This window comes from Fusarium oxysporum, chromosome 9, assembly GCF_000149955.1.
Source record: "Fusarium oxysporum f. sp. lycopersici 4287 chromosome 9, whole genome shotgun sequence".
NCBI classification, from domain to species: domain Eukaryota; kingdom Fungi; phylum Ascomycota; class Sordariomycetes; order Hypocreales; family Nectriaceae; genus Fusarium; species Fusarium oxysporum.
In genome coordinates, this window is record NC_030994.1 from 316,016 (window position 1) to 332,403 (window position 16,388).

General features: G+C 48.8%; 8 protein-coding genes across 9 annotated transcripts; 3 read left to right on the forward strand and 5 right to left on the reverse strand.

The window, feature by feature from the left end:
- Window positions 1–192: 192 nt before the first annotated feature.
- On the reverse strand, window positions 193–2,659 carry FOXG_19952 (adenosylmethionine-8-amino-7-oxononanoate aminotransferase; the record flags this gene model as incomplete). The annotated part of the gene is made up of 4 exons (XM_018400214.1): window positions 193–916; window positions 962–2,256; window positions 2,298–2,394; window positions 2,478–2,659. The coding sequence occupies 4 exons, from the start codon at window positions 2,657–2,659 to the stop codon at window positions 193–195; spliced, it is 2,298 nt and encodes a 765-aa protein (XP_018245967.1).
- A 142-nt stretch (window positions 2,660–2,801) lies between these two features.
- FOXG_08971 (acetyltransferase) lies at window positions 2,802–4,222 on the forward strand. The gene is made up of 2 exons (XM_018387995.1): window positions 2,802–3,580; window positions 3,626–4,222. The coding sequence occupies exons 1-2, from the start codon at window positions 2,839–2,841 to the stop codon at window positions 4,090–4,092; spliced, it is 1,209 nt and encodes a 402-aa protein (XP_018245968.1). The 5' UTR covers window positions 2,802–2,838; the 3' UTR covers window positions 4,093–4,222.
- Window positions 4,223–4,535: 313 nt separating this feature from the next.
- Window positions 4,536–6,260, reverse strand: FOXG_08972 (uncharacterized protein; the record flags this gene model as incomplete). The annotated part of the gene is made up of 2 exons (XM_018387996.1): window positions 4,536–5,996; window positions 6,042–6,260. The coding sequence occupies 2 exons, from the start codon at window positions 6,258–6,260 to the stop codon at window positions 4,536–4,538; spliced, it is 1,680 nt and encodes a 559-aa protein (XP_018245969.1).
- Window positions 6,261–6,570: 310 nt separating this feature from the next.
- On the reverse strand, window positions 6,571–7,375 carry FOXG_08973 (uncharacterized protein; the record flags this gene model as incomplete). The annotated part of the gene is made up of 2 exons (XM_018387997.1): window positions 6,571–6,813; window positions 7,043–7,375. The coding sequence occupies 2 exons, from the start codon at window positions 7,373–7,375 to the stop codon at window positions 6,571–6,573; spliced, it is 576 nt and encodes a 191-aa protein (XP_018245970.1).
- Window positions 7,376–7,628: 253 nt separating this feature from the next.
- Window positions 7,629–10,000, reverse strand: FOXG_08974 (uncharacterized protein). 2 transcript variants are annotated; one of them, XM_018387999.1, is made up of 11 exons: window positions 9,816–10,000; window positions 9,638–9,774; window positions 9,521–9,594; window positions 9,454–9,462; window positions 9,312–9,409; window positions 9,150–9,270; window positions 8,738–9,107; window positions 8,441–8,694; window positions 8,176–8,398; window positions 8,027–8,132; window positions 7,629–7,984 (listed from the first exon to the last, which is right to left on the reverse strand). In XM_018387999.1, exons 1-11 carry the CDS (start codon window positions 9,958–9,960, stop codon window positions 7,917–7,919), a joined length of 1,605 nt encoding a protein of 534 aa, XP_018245972.1. In that variant the 5' UTR covers window positions 9,961–10,000; the 3' UTR covers window positions 7,629–7,916. The 2 variants fall into 2 exon arrangements, with proteins under 2 accessions (XP_018245972.1, XP_018245971.1); XM_018387998.1 differs by having other exon boundaries at window positions 7,634–8,132.
- Window positions 10,001–10,202: 202 nt separating this feature from the next.
- On the forward strand, window positions 10,203–13,298 carry FOXG_08975 (uncharacterized protein). Its single transcript, XM_018388000.1, has 3 exons — window positions 10,203–11,767; window positions 11,813–12,758; window positions 12,801–13,298. Exons 1-3 carry the CDS (start codon window positions 10,564–10,566, stop codon window positions 12,880–12,882), a joined length of 2,232 nt encoding a protein of 743 aa, XP_018245973.1. The 5' UTR covers window positions 10,203–10,563; the 3' UTR covers window positions 12,883–13,298.
- FOXG_08976 (formamidase) lies at window positions 10,526–14,340 on the reverse strand. The gene is made up of 4 exons (XM_018388001.1): window positions 14,156–14,340; window positions 13,380–14,104; window positions 13,106–13,334; window positions 10,526–13,062 (listed from the first exon to the last, which is right to left on the reverse strand). The coding sequence occupies exons 1-4, from the start codon at window positions 14,244–14,246 to the stop codon at window positions 12,875–12,877; spliced, it is 1,233 nt and encodes a 410-aa protein (XP_018245974.1). The 5' UTR covers window positions 14,247–14,340; the 3' UTR covers window positions 10,526–12,874.
- A 106-nt stretch (window positions 14,341–14,446) lies between these two features.
- On the forward strand, window positions 14,447–15,773 carry FOXG_08977 (homoserine O-acetyltransferase). The gene is made up of 2 exons (XM_018388002.1): window positions 14,447–15,433; window positions 15,483–15,773. Exons 1-2 carry the CDS (start codon window positions 14,559–14,561, stop codon window positions 15,658–15,660), a joined length of 1,053 nt encoding a protein of 350 aa, XP_018245975.1. The 5' UTR covers window positions 14,447–14,558; the 3' UTR covers window positions 15,661–15,773.
- Window positions 15,774–16,388: the final 615 nt, after the last annotated feature.

Sequence of the window (16,388 nt, forward strand, 5' to 3'; positions counted from 1 at the left end):
ATGCAGGGGACTGTCGATCGCCCCAGAAATTGCATAACGTCACCAATTGCACTGGCGGGGGACGTTTGCAAGGCATCATTGGGGTATGAAGCAATTGAAGATAACATGAATTTGAGGATAGCAAACATGCTTGTTAGACTCAGATTCGAGGCATCTCTCGTAAGCGAGAGCACTCATTTTGTGAGGTAGTGACTATTTACTCAAAGCCCCCAATAACAACCCCTGCAACTCTTGAAGACTCTGTCGACTCGTCTTTTGACTCGCCATGACATAGAAGACGTTGCCCAAGATTCGGCTATGAGCATTCCAAGTCCCAGTTCCCTCTCTCAAATGAGTCTGAAGCTTCTTGGCAGCCAAACTCTTGTACCCAACACCATCATCATCCCTCAAACTAATCGCCAAAACACTTCCAAGAGCCCAAACACCTAAAACCTGCTGATTATGCGAGACATTGTTGACAAACTCTCTCGACCAAACAGACCAAGCCTGAGTATCTGTCTCCCAGTCACTCTCCGCCCATTCCCATTCTCCCCTCTTCTCCATATCCTGCATCTCCCGCACCGACTCAACAGCAACTTGGCATCCAACAGCATGAGCCGTATAACTATGTCCATGCAGCAAAGCGTCACTCTTGTCATCACTAACAAACGCATCAAAGATACTCTCAGATGCCATAGTCGTGCAGAGCGGTACAAGCCCTCCCGTAAGTAGTTTAGCGTTGACAGAGATGTCGGCGTCGGTGCCGAGGAACGACGCCGCTGTAAACCGACCGAGGCGGTATAGCCCGGTAAAAACTTCGTCGAAAATTACGGGGAGTCCAGACCATGAGAGTGGGTCCTTGGGGCTGGATCCATTGCCGAAGAGGTGAGGGGATCGACGGACGACATCCACTAGAGCTCTTTGGAAGAGGGGATCACTGGATTGTTAGAGCATGGAATGAGAGGAGAATGAGAAGACTTACACAAAGATCATGCCTCCTGCGCCGAGAATTATCGGCTCCATCATGAGAGCGCCGAATTTGCGACCTGATGCTTGGAGTTTCGAGAGAACGCCCTCGATGTAGCGTTCGTACTTTCGGTACTGCTCGGTATTGAGCCGAGATCCAAGATCAAAAACCTCCGAGATCGATTTGAGATGCGAATCTTGTCCCAGTTCATCCCTCAGACCACCAGGAACCTGAACAACCCATTTTCCTTTGACGCATTGAATGGTTGGATAGTCAAACCAGTATCCCTTACCTTCATACCACTCAATCTTTTCATTGTACACACAAGGTTCTGCACAATCCATCGCACCAATCGTATCACCATGATAACTCCCCTTGAGGCCAAGAATGTGGACATTATCATTCGGTCCCCAGCCATACCTCAGCCTCGCTGCACGTAGCGCCATCTTGACAGCGACTTCACACCCCGTACTTCCATTATCAGAGTAGAAGACACGTGAAAATCGTGGATTGTTCGCCCCCTCTAGTAGCATCTCCGCAAGCGCTAATGCAGGCTCGTGGATTGCCTCGGCAAACATGACGTGTCCGTAGCGACCGGCGGCATAGGCTGCTGCGAGGGTGAGGCGTGAGTTTGCATGGCCTAGACCTTGGGACCACCATGATGCTGAGCCGTCAAAGGCGGGTTGGAGGAGGTTGGGTGTCTTGGGATTGAGGACTTGGAAATAGTCGCCGTGGGCTGAGTCGATGGCTGAGATTGTATCTGCGGTGACGAGCTTTTGCTGGGTGAAGGGGTACCAGATTGATTTGCTTGCTTTGGAGCTCATTGATTTGAGGCGGGAGATGCGTTCTTTTCCTCGTTTGTCGAGAGCCTCGAGGACGTGGTCCACGTTGCTGGAAGCGTAGTACTCTTTCATCTGCTCGATGTCTTCCTTTTCGTTATCCAGTCGAGAAGGCGGTTCGGGGACAGTATCGACTGATATGCCGCCTAACTTTGCAAAGTAGTCTCGGAGGTATTGATAGTTTTCGTACTTCATATCCTGGAACAGGAGAATTGACTCAATATCATGGCCGCGCATTCGCAAAGACTCATATGCTGAAATTGTCTGTGAGATGCCGCCGAGCTTCGAGTCGCCGACGAGAACGACTGGCGCACGCAATGGCGCGTAGAGATCAGCTTGGGTTGTGCCGGATGGACCAGGTGAGTGAACGCCTCCAGCAGTCTCTAGAAACAGCCATCCTGGACCCTCAGAGGCATATCGAGAGGTGGTGTCGTAGATCTTTGTGAGAACATCCTCATCGGATGGAATTGGCTACTCCGTAAGCTTCGTTCAGCAATCAATTGACCTCATACCTTGCCAGATGCCTTCGCAGCGATATGAGGACTGCAGGGAATATCGTACTGAAAGAGCGTCTCATGGTTCGTCGACGGAGCATATCGTTGAATATGACTAATTTGTTAGACAATTCTCCCAGAATCACCAAACTTCTACTCCAATTAGCCAAATCTTCTCAATTGGCCTCAAACTTACACCATCCATCAGCCTCATTCGCAGCCCCAGTAGAAACCGGCTTCAGAAACCATGTCCTATCACCCCGCTTAACCGCAGAGTTACACAAAATCGTACTGAAAATCGTCTTTCCAACATCAGTATTCGCACCGTAAACCTGATGCGTTCGCAGCGATCGCCAGAGAAGAGCCGGGACCGGCGCCATTTTTTGTGATGAGTGAAATGGACAAAAGGGTTGAGGTGGAATGCCGCGGTTTATAATGGAGGGTCTAGATCGGCACGGCAAAGAGCTCCGGGCGGGGCGGGACTCAACATGTACTAAACCCAACAAATTCCGCGTGCTTTACCAATTGAATTGGCCTGTGAGTTTTTAACTTTGTAACAATGTCGAAACTGGAGCAGCAGTTGAAAGCGCGATTATTGGATCGTGAGAAACGATCGCAATTACGACGATTGACGACGTTTCCACCTGACAATGTCGACTTTTCGTCAAATGCATACCTCTCTCTGTCATCGGTACCTGAGATTCGACGCGCCTATCACTCGCTTCTTGAGAATCATGCAGCGCCGCCTCCGTTGTTAGGCTCCGGTGGTTCACGACTATTGGACGGCAATTCAACCCTCGCGGAAAATCTTGAGAGAGACATTGCGGCATTTCATAACGCAGATGCTGGGCTGTTGTTTAATTCGGGGTTTGATGCGAATGTCGGTCTTGTGAGCTGTTTGCCGCAGCCGGGGGATGTTGTTGTCTACGATGAGCTTATTCATGCGAGTGCTCATGATGGGATGAGGTTGAGTCGGGCGGGACGGAGGGTGTCGTTTAAGCATAATTGTGTGTATGGGGAGGGTGGACTAGATGATGTTTTGAGTGGAATTGGGGGCGAGAAATCTGTGTTTATTCTTGTTGAAGGTGTTTACAGCATGGACGGCGATGTCGCTCCTCTCAAAGAGATTGTCGAAAGCGTCAAAAGTCGAGTCCCAACTAATGGCTACATCATCGTCGACGAGGCACATTCTACAGGCATTTTTGGACACCAAGGACGCGGTCTCGTATGCGAATTGGGTTTGGAAAAGGAAATATTTGCACGACTGCATACCTTTGGCAAAGCAATGAGTTCTTTTGGAGGTGAGTAAAGCTAAAACCGCTCATCCAACGAAGCTAACCATGCAGCTATTGTCTTGTGCTCACCCACGACGCGAGAGTATCTCATAAATTACGCACGAACTCTCATCTACACGACTGCAATGCCATTCTCCTGTCTTGCGAGTATTGGCATCTCTTATCAGTATCTGCAGAGTGGAAGGGCTGATGAGAGGTTGAAGCATCTTTGGAGTCTGATCAGCTACACGCACAAGCTACTAGCGGAAGCATGCTCTTCCAGCCAATCAATTCGCGCGGAGGAAGCACCGAAATCACCGATTATACCGGTTTTTACATCACAGCCACGCAGTCTAGCTCAGTTTTGTCAGGAACGGGGGTTCACGGTTCGTCCGATTGTGGCGCCGACAGTACCCAAGGGCAGTGAAAGGGTTAGGATATGTGTACATGCAGGGAACACGATTGCGGAAGTGGAAGGATTGGTCGACACGATCAAGCTTTGGGTGCAGGCTCATGAAGGGGGGTCTGCGAAACTTTAGACATCGCCTGTGGAGATAGGTTGTAAAGATAATATAGACAGGAATGCCACTAGCAATCTGGGGCGTCTTCATTCTTACTAAACTCTTAGGAAGCCTTCAGCTAGGAATAATAGTTTAAGTTCGTGATGTAAGCGTAATACAATGACTAGTGAGGCGTCTCGGCAAACCTTACGCCCATCCATACTATCTTAGTACAAACTAGTGTCTCGCGAGAGGACTATATAAACTCGACTTGCCCCAAGTCTCACTTCTCCTGATATTATCGAGGCCATTTAATTATGGGCACTCACCATAGTAACGGTGCTATGAGGAGTTGCAGCTTCATCACCATCATCGCTTAGCGTCATGAATCAACGAATACATCGGCATCTATGTTTACTTAGACAAAATGATAACTGAAAGCAATAATCGAAAAGCTCCTTTGCCTAGAGCATCGTCTATATCTACAGCTCTCCCTGTCCATCCCGAAACACCTCATCGTACCACGGCTTCTCCGCCTCCGCCTTTTCCGTCTTTGCACGGCAAACGTACCCGAACTCACGCTCTACGATACTGACCTCCCCCGAATCGATAATGAACGTTCTCGGCTTCTTCTGAGTGACATTCGACCGCGACTCCCAGTACACCAATCGTTCCCCGTTGACGGCAATCTCCAGTAATGGCTCCGCTTCGACGACCTCCAGTTGAGACTTGATGAGTTGGCGAAGGTACGGAAAGAACCAAATCCTATCCCACCAGAGATAGCGACGTTTCTTTGCTCCATCTTTGTGAGCGTTGTGGTGAACAACCACGGGAATGGCAGTGGAGTAGAAATCGGCGTACACAGGCATGTCTCCCCAGTCTGCTGGATCCTGAAGGATCTGGTTCAGTGGGTTTGTAGAAGATTGTATATCTTCTGGCACACCGTCTAGTCTTGGCTCAATGCCGAGAGACACTGACTTTTCAGCAATACCAGTCTCGTTATTCAGCGCAATGATCTCGCCATCTTGTTCCTCGAAGACAGTTGGAATGAACAGATTCTGCATATAGTCCAGTCCGACATGATACTCAAAGTCGCTATGCATAACATCGAAGCTCTTGTCCTTTTGAGACACGGTATTCTTGCGAAGCCAGCGACGCCAGACTTCTTGTTCCGCAAAGATCTCACCGAATATTCCTTGATCGCTGTACAAGTCTTTGCCATTCACCAAACCTCTCTGCATTCGCTCATGCACGCGACGAAAGTATTTTCTCATATCGCCAACAGGACCAATCATGCTCCCGCTATTGAGATATTTCGGTCGTACATCATGGAATACGTTAGGGTCTTTGTCGGTATTCGGTCCGTAGAGGTCTTTACGAGCTTGGCTTTCGGGGAGCTGATGGCAGTGGAGGACGGAGCCTGATGATGGCGGAGGGAAGCATTTCTTTTGGGCTGAAACGATTATGGTCTGTTCCATTGGAGGTTTGCCTCGACGGTTCCATTGTGACGCCAGTCGTTGGTTAGCTTGACGGTTTGCTTCGTGATATCGCTTGAGGAGGACCTCTGGCGGAAGCTGGTACCAAACGTCATACGAATCCGTCAGTACAACTATATCATTCTCCTCGAGTCTATTCTCGTCCGAAGTGTCGGCCTTCGAAACGCTATCAAGATACTCCAGAGTACCTGTAATCTTTGCGAGGTGAGACCCTCCCTTCCAACCTTTAGACTTATCGTACGTCTTACCCCAGTTCACAATAACTGGAGCTGGATACCCTAATGCCAACGCACTGGTGATGACTTTGCATAAATCGTGGTCTGGGTTATTGGCAGGGAGGACTATACTAAGCCGTCGATCCTTTGAAGGAAGCTTGGCAATGTCCTGCTGAGGGTACGTCTCATAGGCCTGGCCAGCCGCAACCTCTCCGGCCAAGAATGCGCGGCCCTGGTTACATTAGCATTGGCGTTGGGGGCTCATTTCTCGCCTTACCTTTAGGGAGGTGAGTGCTAGGAGGCCAGGGAAAATGAGGAGAGCGGCGATGAGGATTAGAATTGTCTTGAGGGGGAGACGAAGAATGCGTTTTGCGAAGAGCTGGAGGCTTGAACCATTCTTCTCGGGGGTGACAACATCTTCAAGACTGCTGCTGGAATCAACCCGTTTGTAGCCTTGAGGCCATATCTGGGGGATCATTTGGCGTAGAGTGTTCATGTCGTACGTTTAACAAATAACATAAACGAAATGCTAAGTTATTTCAGGGGAAATCCCTTATATATAAACAACTCATCACATTATTTTATTTCTGCATCGCCACAGCAGGAACAAATCTCCACATATCTTGGCAACTGATACAGTGACGGTTCACTACTTGGCGTCAGCACATCAACGCACCACAGCAGAGACTGGCATTAAGCAGGAAATTATAAACCTTCACCGTCCAATTAGATCTCCTGGTGCCATGATCCTTGGCGATGCCGAACGTCCCGAGCACGCCGCTCAAGGGTGGAGGTTACCCATGCGCCTACGTAGCATCCTGCCTAGCGTCTTGGTATACATCAAAAGAGAGAATAGGGTCTCGCTTGGAGTAAATGACGCGGTTAAACGACTCTTGCGTTTCGTCTTCCGGTGTCTTTGGGCTGGTATGCCTCGTGGTCAATCCCATGTGTACCCCATTTTCTCCACCATCGATTTCCGTAGGATAATCCTTTGCTACGACTCCAATGGTTGTTTGGTGTTTTTCGCACCTTTCTCCGCCCGTGAGTGCCTGTTCTATAATTAGATATTGTTAAAGTCGAGATAAGATACGTACATCTCCCGTTGTTTCTCTTTGTTCGAGTTGTAAACTGGTTGCACTCCGCACAGTACTTTCGATCGCCCATCCAACCCCGCAATCTCATGAACAAAGGACATGAAATGCATGCGCAATGTTTCTTGCAGTATGAAACGTTGCAGACTGGGTGATCGGTTGGGTACATTCGACATCTGTAACAGACTTTGCAGCCTCTGTATTCATGGCGTCTGAAGCGATGGCCGGTTGGGAAGTAGATGACTTGTTGCTCTCTAGCGCCGTCGCAACCTGGCCGGCGGGGAATGTTGTTGTGATAAGGATCTCGGCATTCTGAAGGGACGTCGGGGGTTGGACCAAGTTGATCGACCCATGTAAGATTAGGTTTGCTGGGGATGAGTGGTGTGACGAGATTTCGCATATCAGGGCCAGTTAATGAGAGGCAGACTAGGTCGTTTCTGGAGCAGAAGTTTAGGATCTCGAGTTTGAGCTCTGGGGGGAACTTGTGAAAGAGAGTGAAGGGTTCTGGAGATGCTGACATGATGTCAGATGCGGCTGAATAGAGAAGGTAAAGTTGGTTGGTATTGAGTATCTAAATATGATGAAGGAGAAAAGCTGAGATATTTATGAGTCTTGTTCTTTGTGCTACATACTCCAATCTCGATTGTCGCAAGGCATCTTAGGCAGCCTTTCACAGACTCCGCAAGTCAGTCACGTGTGGCGTGTCAGCCTCGAAATGTGGGGATTCTGCCTGATTTACCGCCACATGAGAGCAGAACTACCTTTTGCCTTATGTTTCGTTTGAGATCATCTCTGGCCACTTGCTTGGAGGTTAAATTAACTTTATCTTTCCGAAAAATCAAATAAAATACTGTCACAAAATAGACTTTGGAGTTAAAGGGGACACCAAACGAACTCTCACTTATGTCAAAGCCTACAATGAATACAGCACCAAACGTGTCAGAAGGTTTTCTAACGTGATGCAGTCCCCTTTCCCATGCCACTTCGTGCACCCATGTTGTCAATCGCTTTTCATCTCATCTTACAGCTAAGGTTTTGTGCTCGCGGCAATCAAACTCTCATCAAAGTTTACGCTCCTTGAGTAGTAGAGCCGTTACGAGCGTGATCCCGGAGAAGAGAATGGAGAGTCCTGATTCATTAGTCACCTCCTGGCAAGGGGACATGCACTTACCGTGGCCATACTCGATTCCTCTGATATAACCTTCGATCAGTACCTTTCGAATGGACTCGGAAGCTTCGTCGATGTACGAGACACTCTCTGCGGCTTTTCGAATGACCTAGAAACTTAGCAGACTTCACAAATGCAGTGAAATGACTCACCTCGTCAATAAAGCGTTGAGACTTTCCGAGATCACTGAGGTTCTGTTGAATGTCGTGTCTGAGAAGTCCTTGGATGGTTGCGCTGGTACCAGCCATGCCAACTACTGAACCCAAAGTTACAGCGAGGAAGATTCCAGAAGAAGCTGCTGCTTTGTCTTTGGGATCAATGGAAGCTTGGAGAGCGATAAAGGCAGCACTTTGAGCGATGCCCATTCCCAGGCCCCTGAATGGTTAGCATAAGAATCCAGAAGATAGGGGCACGTACCCTGGGAAGACGTAGAGTGACTCTAGCCAATTGGTCTGTCCGTGCCAGCGCAGCAGCATCAGAGTGTAACTCGTGATTGATGAAACAGCCGAGAAGATGATGAGTGCCCTGTATCGACCAGTTCTCTTGATTATCAAGCCTGTTGCTATGCCTCCGACTGTGTTTCCGATGACTGCGGGGAATAAATGAGCGCCGGCGATTGTACTCGATACACGCTGAGTAACCTGGAAGTAGATGGGGACGGTATACATCATCTGGTCGGTTAGTATCTGGAGTTCACGGCGGTGGGCGACATACTCCAAGTTGTGCAGCTGCTTGACCAAACGCAATCAGATACGTCTTTGTGACATCGCCACTTCTGAGTAAGCGAAGAGGGAAGATTGGTTCCTTGGCCCAGCGTGACTCTACAAGTACGAAAGCAACTGAGAGAATCACACCAGCGGCAGCGAGAATTGGCACGAGGGGATGACTCCATGGAATCTTCTGGCCGCCAATCTCAAGGGGAACCATGAAAGCGAGAACAGAGCCACCCAAAAGCAGAGCTCCAAGTGCGTCGATCCTTTTGATGCGCTCGAGTGTCGCGCCCTCGGTCTGTGTTGTAGAGGGGAGGAGGATGGCGGCGATGATCATGGATACAGCAAAAATTGGCGATTGTCCGAGGAATGACCTACTCTGTCAGTATGGGCTGTTGAATGAGCGATAGACTCACCATCTCCAGCCGATTGTATCAGCGAGAAAGCCTCCAAGCGGACCACCAATGCTACGGCCGACGGTGGCGATGACATTCATGTAGCTTTGCCATGAGGCAACTTCTCGGAGAGGTGCGAGTTCTAATGGTCAGCTTGGAACGGAGGATAAAGGGTCGTCGTACCAGTTATGATGACTGATGCCATTGTAGTCATTCCTGCACCTCCAGATCCAGAGATTACGCGACCTAGGATGACCTGCCACATTGACTGGCCAGCGCCTCTGAAGTTTGTTAGAACGAGACTATGCGGATGACATAGACTTACACGAGGGCACTGAAATTGTTAGCCAGAGATTCAAGTGAGACCAGGGTCGGGTGCGGTCTGGACTCACCATCCAACAGCAAACAGTCCATAGCAGAAGATCAATATTGTCTTTCGTCCAAAGATATCGCTCAGTTTGCCGTACTACTCAATTAGCCCAACTCGCCCCCAGAATGACTTCACGTACAATCGTCTGCGATGCTGCACTAGCCAACATGAAGCTGATAAATAGCCAACTCGAATCCTGAAGCTTGCCAAACTCGGACGCAATCACCGGATGAGTCGCCAGTACCAATGAGCCATCGGCATTGGAAGTAAAGATACCTAAATTGTTAGCTCGGAATCACAATGTCGGAAAGACTCACCAATCAGCAACGCGACAACTACCCTCGCGATAAACGCATGGCTATACGTTTTCGGCTCGTCGGGGCTGTTCCTCTCGACATCCGAGACCTCGGGAGGTATCTCCGGTATCAAGGGAGTCGTCTCTGTCGCGTTAATTCTGGTCATTTTGACGCGCTTGACTTGAGAAAATGATAGTGAAAGATTTACTTTTGATTTTCTATTTAAATCTCCGATATCGTCGTTATCGTAGACGTGATTTCGGATCAAAGCACATCATCGCTGATCCACTCCGCGGAATTGGATGCACTGACTGGGTGAGGCATATAGACACGGGAAGTGGGCAGAGACATATAAAAGCCATAACACATACTCTCTCACCATTGAACACGAAATAGTTCTCGTATTCTGCCTGCTCCAAGTTCAAGTCGGTTGAGACAACCCCACCGGTTCATGTGCCGCACCTCCGCACGGACTGAGCAGGACGAGGCTCTTTTGGGACTGATATCATGAACCCTGCCAGCAGATCATTTCTATCGTTTCTCTTTGTCTATACCAATATAACACTAGCTAGTCCATGCGTCAAGACCAACAGCCAGTCTCACTATCCCCAATTCGCAAATCATGAACTTTCACTTTGCTTTAACTGGGCCGACCAATCCTGACTCGTCAATCAAGACTAAAATGTGGATCCGCCCTTTCTGAACATGTCCGAGACTTCGCCGTAAACTCATCGTAACCCCATGACCTCCAAATTCCATCAACACCAACATGGCACACCAAGCAGATCCAACCGGTGATCTTTTTATCGACTTTGCAGACTTTCAAAATGCTGCAGAGGCTGAAACTATCTCCCCTGGCATTCTGCAGACATCGACGGCTCCTCCAAAAATCGGTAATCGCTTTTCGTCCGAGTCTGTCAAGATTTTGAGGAATTGGTTCGCTGCGCATGAAAGGCATCCGTATCCTACTATTCAAGATGTCCAGGATCTCCAAGAGCAGACGAGTCTGAATCGACAGCAGGTTACGAATTGGTTTGCGAATGCGAGGCGGAGAGCAAAGGTTCATTTATCACGGCCGACATCGCCAATGTTTCGGAATGATGATTCGGGGAATTCTTCAGGGCATCACACGCCGATTGATACACCACGTCGACGGGCAACTCCTGCGCCATTCGAACATATGAATCCGCTGCAGCGATGGGCGAATTCACCGCCGGAACATGAGGCTGCGACTGTTGATGACATCTCACGAGCTGTTGCTGCTTTCTCAACGCGACAGGGGAGATCACGAAGTCATGGGTCGTCAATCAGCAGTAGAGGAACGTCAGTGTCAAGCCATGACTCTGGGTCGTACAGTTCTGCTCATTCAAAACAATCATCGACGTCGTTTGACATTTTCAAACGGCACAGTCGAAGAAGACGAACAAAGATGAGAAAAGAAGTCAGAACGAATCTCCTCCAAGCGCAGAATACATATCAGTGTACTTTTTGTACAGAAACGTTCAAGACGAAATACGACTGGCAGCGTCATGAAAAGTCTCTTCATTTATCGCTTGAGAATTGGGTCTGTTCACCAAATGGGCCGACAGCGATACATCCAGAAGAGGGGCTTCTCTGTGTCTTTTGTGGCGTCAAGAACCCCGACAAGACGCATCTTGACGGACACAATCAGAGTGCATGCATCGAGCGACCGATTGAAGAACGGACATATCATCGAAAGGATCATTTACAGCAGCATCTGCGGTTAGTCCACATGTCCAAGTTTCTCAAATGGCCGATGGATGATTGGAAAGTCATGACGCAGGAGGTCAAATCGAGATGTGGATTCTGTGGCATCAATCTTACGACCTGGGCTAGTAGGGTTGATCATTTGGCGGACCATTTCAAAGCTGGGAGCACGATGGAGCATTGGAAGGGTGACTGGGGGTTTGAGGGGAAGGTCATTGAGAGGATTGACAATGCCATGCCTCCTTGTACGTCAAACACTCGGGTTGAGATTTGTTGCTGACGCTGCCTAGATCTCATCCACTACGAACGAAACTCTCCTCTTCCATTCGCAGCTACAAGAGGTCCAGCAGATACACCCACAAGTGCATACGAACTCATCAAACTCGAACTAGAGTACTACATGCGGAATCGTCATCAGTATATAATGCCACCAGATCCTGAGCTTCACTTTGAAGCATGTTCTGTGATCCTCGGCGCAGAAATATCCTCCCCCAACCAAGCGTCGCTATCCCCGTCATGGCTATGGGACATCTTCATGTCAGCTGCTGAGATCGCCAACCAAGCTAAACTTCGACCAACAAAACAATTAGCAGAAGGACGATTGAGTCAGCTGAAGATCAACGGAAAGGGAAATATATTTGAGAATTGCGAGCTGGAGGCGGCGCTGCAGCAGTACATGACTGCTCATACGTCCATGGGACATTTCCCAACAGATTCTGAACTGCAGCAGGAGGCGTGTAATGTTTTGAATCGGACAGAGACGTCATCATCGCATCCGTCAAGGAGGTTTCTGGACTTTTTAATGAGACTTGTTTGGAGTTCGACGGTCTGGCTGGAGCCGTTCCGACAGAGGGCTGAGACTCTTGTGGCGTTGGCGAATGAGTCTGTAAATGATTCTTATTTTCTATGGGGCCAAACAGATACCGCTGTGCCGTTGGATGCTTCAATGGAGCTGGACATGTTGCAGCCTTGGGTTGAGAATCGATCTCTGTCTCCTGAAGGAGTACCGGAAATACCAGCGATTTCGATGCACAGCACGCCAGAGTCAAGAGCATTGATACGAGATAAAGTACGAACAGCAACGCCATTCTTTATCAACGACAACAACAGCTATCGTCGATTGAAGCGGGAACTCTCACGATTCGTCATGACGACAATGTCTCCCAACAATCCCAACCGCCATATCCCAAGCGACGACGAACTAAAGTATCAGGCACGGTGGATTCTATACGATGAGTACGTTTCCCAATATGTAAAGTTCATTGACTAACAGAACAGCGACGATCCTTGGAACCAAACCCCCGTTGACAACGCAGAGTGGCTACAGGAGTTTAAACGAGACGTTGGACTTCCTATTTAGATACAGGACAAGCACCCAGATCTCGAGCAACAGGCTCGCTTTCAATAGAAATGTCAAAGTCGAAAATGTCCATCGGTATACCGAGAGTTGTGCAGGCGTTGGGAATGTCGACTATTCCTGCGATGGCGCCGCGGATGGGTGCGCAGGAGAGTAAGAGGTAGATTTGTTCTCCAGAGTAGCCTGCATTGTCAGCAGAGTTTTAACTGTAATGAAGGCGACTTACCGAATTGTTTGAGGTATTCGATTGCGCGGAGACATGATTGTCTATAAGCAACGGTTGCATCCATGAAATGCTGCTTTCCATTCTCGTCGACGGAGAAGCCTTCAAAGATTAGGTAGCGTGAGGGACTAAAGGTAGGGCCCATGTCGCCTGGTCTGTACACTGGACTCTTGAGGCCACGTGATTTCATGCCGCCTTTGATGAGATCAAACTTGATCGTGATGATGCCAGCCTAAACTGTCAGAACAGTGTTCAATGTGAATGTGTCAGGACTCACCATTTCAATGGCACCGCAGAAGCTGATTTCACCATCACCCTGACTAAAATGGAGATCTCCAACAGAAAACTTGGCTCCCTCGACATGAACGGGAAGATACGTCGTAGATCCGCGAGAAATATTGTTTATGTCACAATTTCCTCCATGTTCTGGTCGTCCAGGTATAGTCCTCGCTCCCTCTCTCGCAATCTTTGCCAAAACATCGCCTGTGGCTTTTCCACCATGTGCATTGATCTCATTCGGTGGTTGAGCTACAATCTTGGTAGAATCAGCCATTGAAGAAACGAGCTCTGCCTCTCGACGGTTCCACTCTGCGAGAATCTCGGCAGACGGGGCACAGCCTAGAATTCCGGGGTGGATTAAGCCGGGGAATCGCACTCCGGGAATATGACGGCTTGAACAGTATACTCCGTCAAAGTCCCAGATTGCTTTTGCGGCGGTGGGGTAGTGTTCATCTAGGAAGCCCCCGCCGTTGTCCTTGGCGAAGATTCCTGTGAAACCCCAGGGTGAATGCTCAAAGGGTTGGACGTCGGTTATGTTGACGACGAGTAGATCGCCGGGCTGACTGCCTTTGATGTCGAATGGGCCGGTTAGATAGTGGATTTTAGTTAGATCAACATCGCGAACATCGTCTGCGCTGTCATTGTTGCCGATTTGACCACCTGTCCAGTCGAGGCATTCTATCTTGACTGTCTCGCCGGGCTCAACAGTTGCAATACTCGGGACTACAAAATTAGCGATCTCTCAATTGGGGGGATCAATTGGAGGGGACATACCATCTGGATGCCATCTATTGTGGAGATGGGGTTGTTCAGAGGCGGGTTTGTCAAAGGACACGGATTGAGCTGTACGGATCTTGCCAGGCATTGTATTGATGAGATTTAAGTTTGAGGACTATTTTTCAATTGTCTAAATTGTCTCTTCTTATAATATCGTAACGGCTGTTGATAGATAAGAGACTATCTCGCCGCACGCCTCCGCATCTCCGCACGAGATAAGAATGATAAGCTCGTCTTGTGACATTCCTGATAAAGCAGGTGGCTGCATTGTCACCCAAGGGCGAAACCCCGCGATTAGGATGACGTTGGTACAGTCTGGACACTGTACGCCGCAGCCCATATCGAGATTGGTATATGAGATGGGGGTGTCCTCGGCAGATGAGGGTGTCCAGCAGCAACCATGGACGTCAAGACTTTTTCTCTAGGAGACTTTGAGCTTCAGAATGGCAAGGTTTTGCCAAATGCGGTGATTGCGTACAAGACTTTTGGGGAGGCTGAACTTCCTGCTGTTCTCTATCCTTCTTGGTTCTCGGGTGCGATATCCGATAATGAGTGGCTTATTGGGAAAGACAAGACTCTTGATCCGGAGAGGTACTACATTATTATAACGGCTCTTTTTGGGAATGGACAGTCTACGAGTCCGTCAAACTCGGATATCAGTCCGTTCCCTGATGTTTCTTTCTACGACAATGTCAGAGCTCAGCATCAACTGATGGGCCATCTTGGGGTGAAGCATCTACGGGCTGTTCTGGGATGGTCGATGGGTGCGGCGCAGACATTTCAATGGGCTACGCAATATCCTGGCTTTATGGACATTTGTGTTCCATTCTGCGGATCAGCCAAGACGTCTCTTCACAACCAAGTCTTTCTCGAGGGTGTCAAGTCAGCGCTCCTCGCAGCAAAGGGATGCACGTCTGCAGGAAGTATCCAAGGACGTGTTGAAACAACAGACGGGACATGGACTGAGAAGGAGAAAGAAGTCGGTTTGAAAGCTTTTGGGAGAGGATATGCAGGCTGGGGTTTCTCTCAGGCGTTCTACCGACATGAATTGTTCAAGAAGCATTACGGTGCTGCGGATCTTGAAGAGTTTATGAAGAATTTCTGGGAGAAGTGGGCTCTTAGTAAAGACCCTGAGAATCTGCTTGTTATGCTTCAGACGTGGCAGGCGGGAGATGTGAGTAAGCAGGAGCCGTATGGTGGGGATTTTGAGAAGGCGATGAAGGGGATCAAGGCGAGGATCTTGGTTCTTCCTAGTAAGACGGATCTCTACTTTCCGTGAGTCACTCCCTCATTCTGTGGATGGCGTTGATTTCTGACTGATTAGGCCGGAGGATTCCGAGTATGAAGTCAAGTGTATGGGGGATAATGCGAGCTTAGATGTTTACCCTTCTATTTGGGGGCATTGGGCTGGTGGACCACCTGGAAATATGGAGGATGTGAAATGGTTGGATGAGAGATTGAGAAAGGTCTTTGATGAGGCTCCTCATAGAGATGCCAGTTGAGCGTTATAGCAGCCAATTGCGGTTTTATTGTTTACCATTTAGTCAGCTTCATTTAATTACACTACAATCCGGCCTCGTCTTCTTTCAATCAATTTCTTCTATCAACAAGTGCGTATGCATGCAGATGATGTTGGCCAAAGTTAAGCAATCATCCCAGTGCGTGCGCATAGATTCGGTTACTCCTTGAGTTGAAGAGAGACCGACACCCACAAGATCTCGTTTACGGAAGGGATGCAATCAAACCATTCTTTGGCATCTCGGAAGCCGATATCAACAAGCCTCCGAACCATCGGCGTCCCTCATCTCCCGTGCAAGATAACAACCCAATTGACCAATAAACACAATCCCGAAATCGCTTATATCTAAATGTCAAACTAAGGCGCACCTTGATAGCCTTCTACACTGTACAGAAAGTTATCAATGAAACGTAAATTACTCGTCTATCTCCCGTGTTACCCCAGCTTGTCAGATTAAGGCGTTGACTAGCTTGTCAATCTAGGGCGGATGTCACGACAAGGCGGTTCTCCACACAGCCACCATCTTTGATTGCCGAGACTTTGGGACAAACTATTTTTGATCATATGAACATGTTGCACCGAACTCGTGATCTATTGGAATTCTTTCATGGGCTTGTTGGGGTTATTGTTGTGTAAGAGATAGCAAAGTTGCGGTGAACCAGGCGTACGAGTCGTAAGCACTCCTGGTCAATAGTTCTAGAAGGGATCTAG

Excerpts from the sequence above, each read along its gene's own strand:
- FOXG_08971 (XM_018387995.1), top strand. The coding sequence starts at position 2,839 with ATGTCGAAACTGGAGCAGCAGTTGAAAGCGCGATTATTGGATCGTGAG. Across the intron at positions 3,581-3,625 it reads AGCAATGAGTTCTTTTGGAG|CTATTGTCTTGTGCTCACCC; the intron begins GTGAGTAAAGCT and ends CTAACCATGCAG.
- FOXG_08974 (XM_018387998.1), bottom strand. The coding sequence starts at position 9,960 with ATGACCAGAATTAACGCGACAGAGACGACTCCCTTGATACCGGAGATA. Across the intron at positions 9,775-9,815 it reads AGTTGTCGCGTTGCTGATTG|GTATCTTTACTTCCAATGCC; the intron begins GTGAGTCTTTCC and ends CTAACAATTTAG. Across the intron at positions 9,595-9,637 it reads GTGCAGCATCGCAGACGATT|TACGGCAAACTGAGCGATAT; the intron begins GTACGTGAAGTC and ends CTAATTGAGTAG.
- FOXG_08975 (XM_018388000.1), top strand. The coding sequence starts at position 10,564 with ATGGCACACCAAGCAGATCCAACCGGTGATCTTTTTATCGACTTTGCA. Across the intron at positions 11,768-11,812 it reads TGACAATGCCATGCCTCCTT|ATCTCATCCACTACGAACGA; the intron begins GTACGTCAAACA and ends GACGCTGCCTAG. Across the intron at positions 12,759-12,800 it reads CGGTGGATTCTATACGATGA|CGACGATCCTTGGAACCAAA; the intron begins GTACGTTTCCCA and ends CTAACAGAACAG.
- FOXG_08976 (XM_018388001.1), bottom strand. The coding sequence starts at position 14,246 with ATGCCTGGCAAGATCCGTACAGCTCAATCCGTGTCCTTTGACAAACCC. Across the intron at positions 13,335-13,379 it reads TCTGCGGTGCCATTGAAATG|GCTGGCATCATCACGATCAA; the intron begins GTGAGTCCTGAC and ends CTGACAGTTTAG. Across the intron at positions 13,063-13,105 it reads CGAATACCTCAAACAATTCG|GCTACTCTGGAGAACAAATC; the intron begins GTAAGTCGCCTT and ends CTGACAATGCAG.
- FOXG_08977 (XM_018388002.1), top strand. The coding sequence starts at position 14,559 with ATGGACGTCAAGACTTTTTCTCTAGGAGACTTTGAGCTTCAGAATGGC. Across the intron at positions 15,434-15,482 it reads AAGACGGATCTCTACTTTCC|GCCGGAGGATTCCGAGTATG; the intron begins GTGAGTCACTCC and ends CTGACTGATTAG.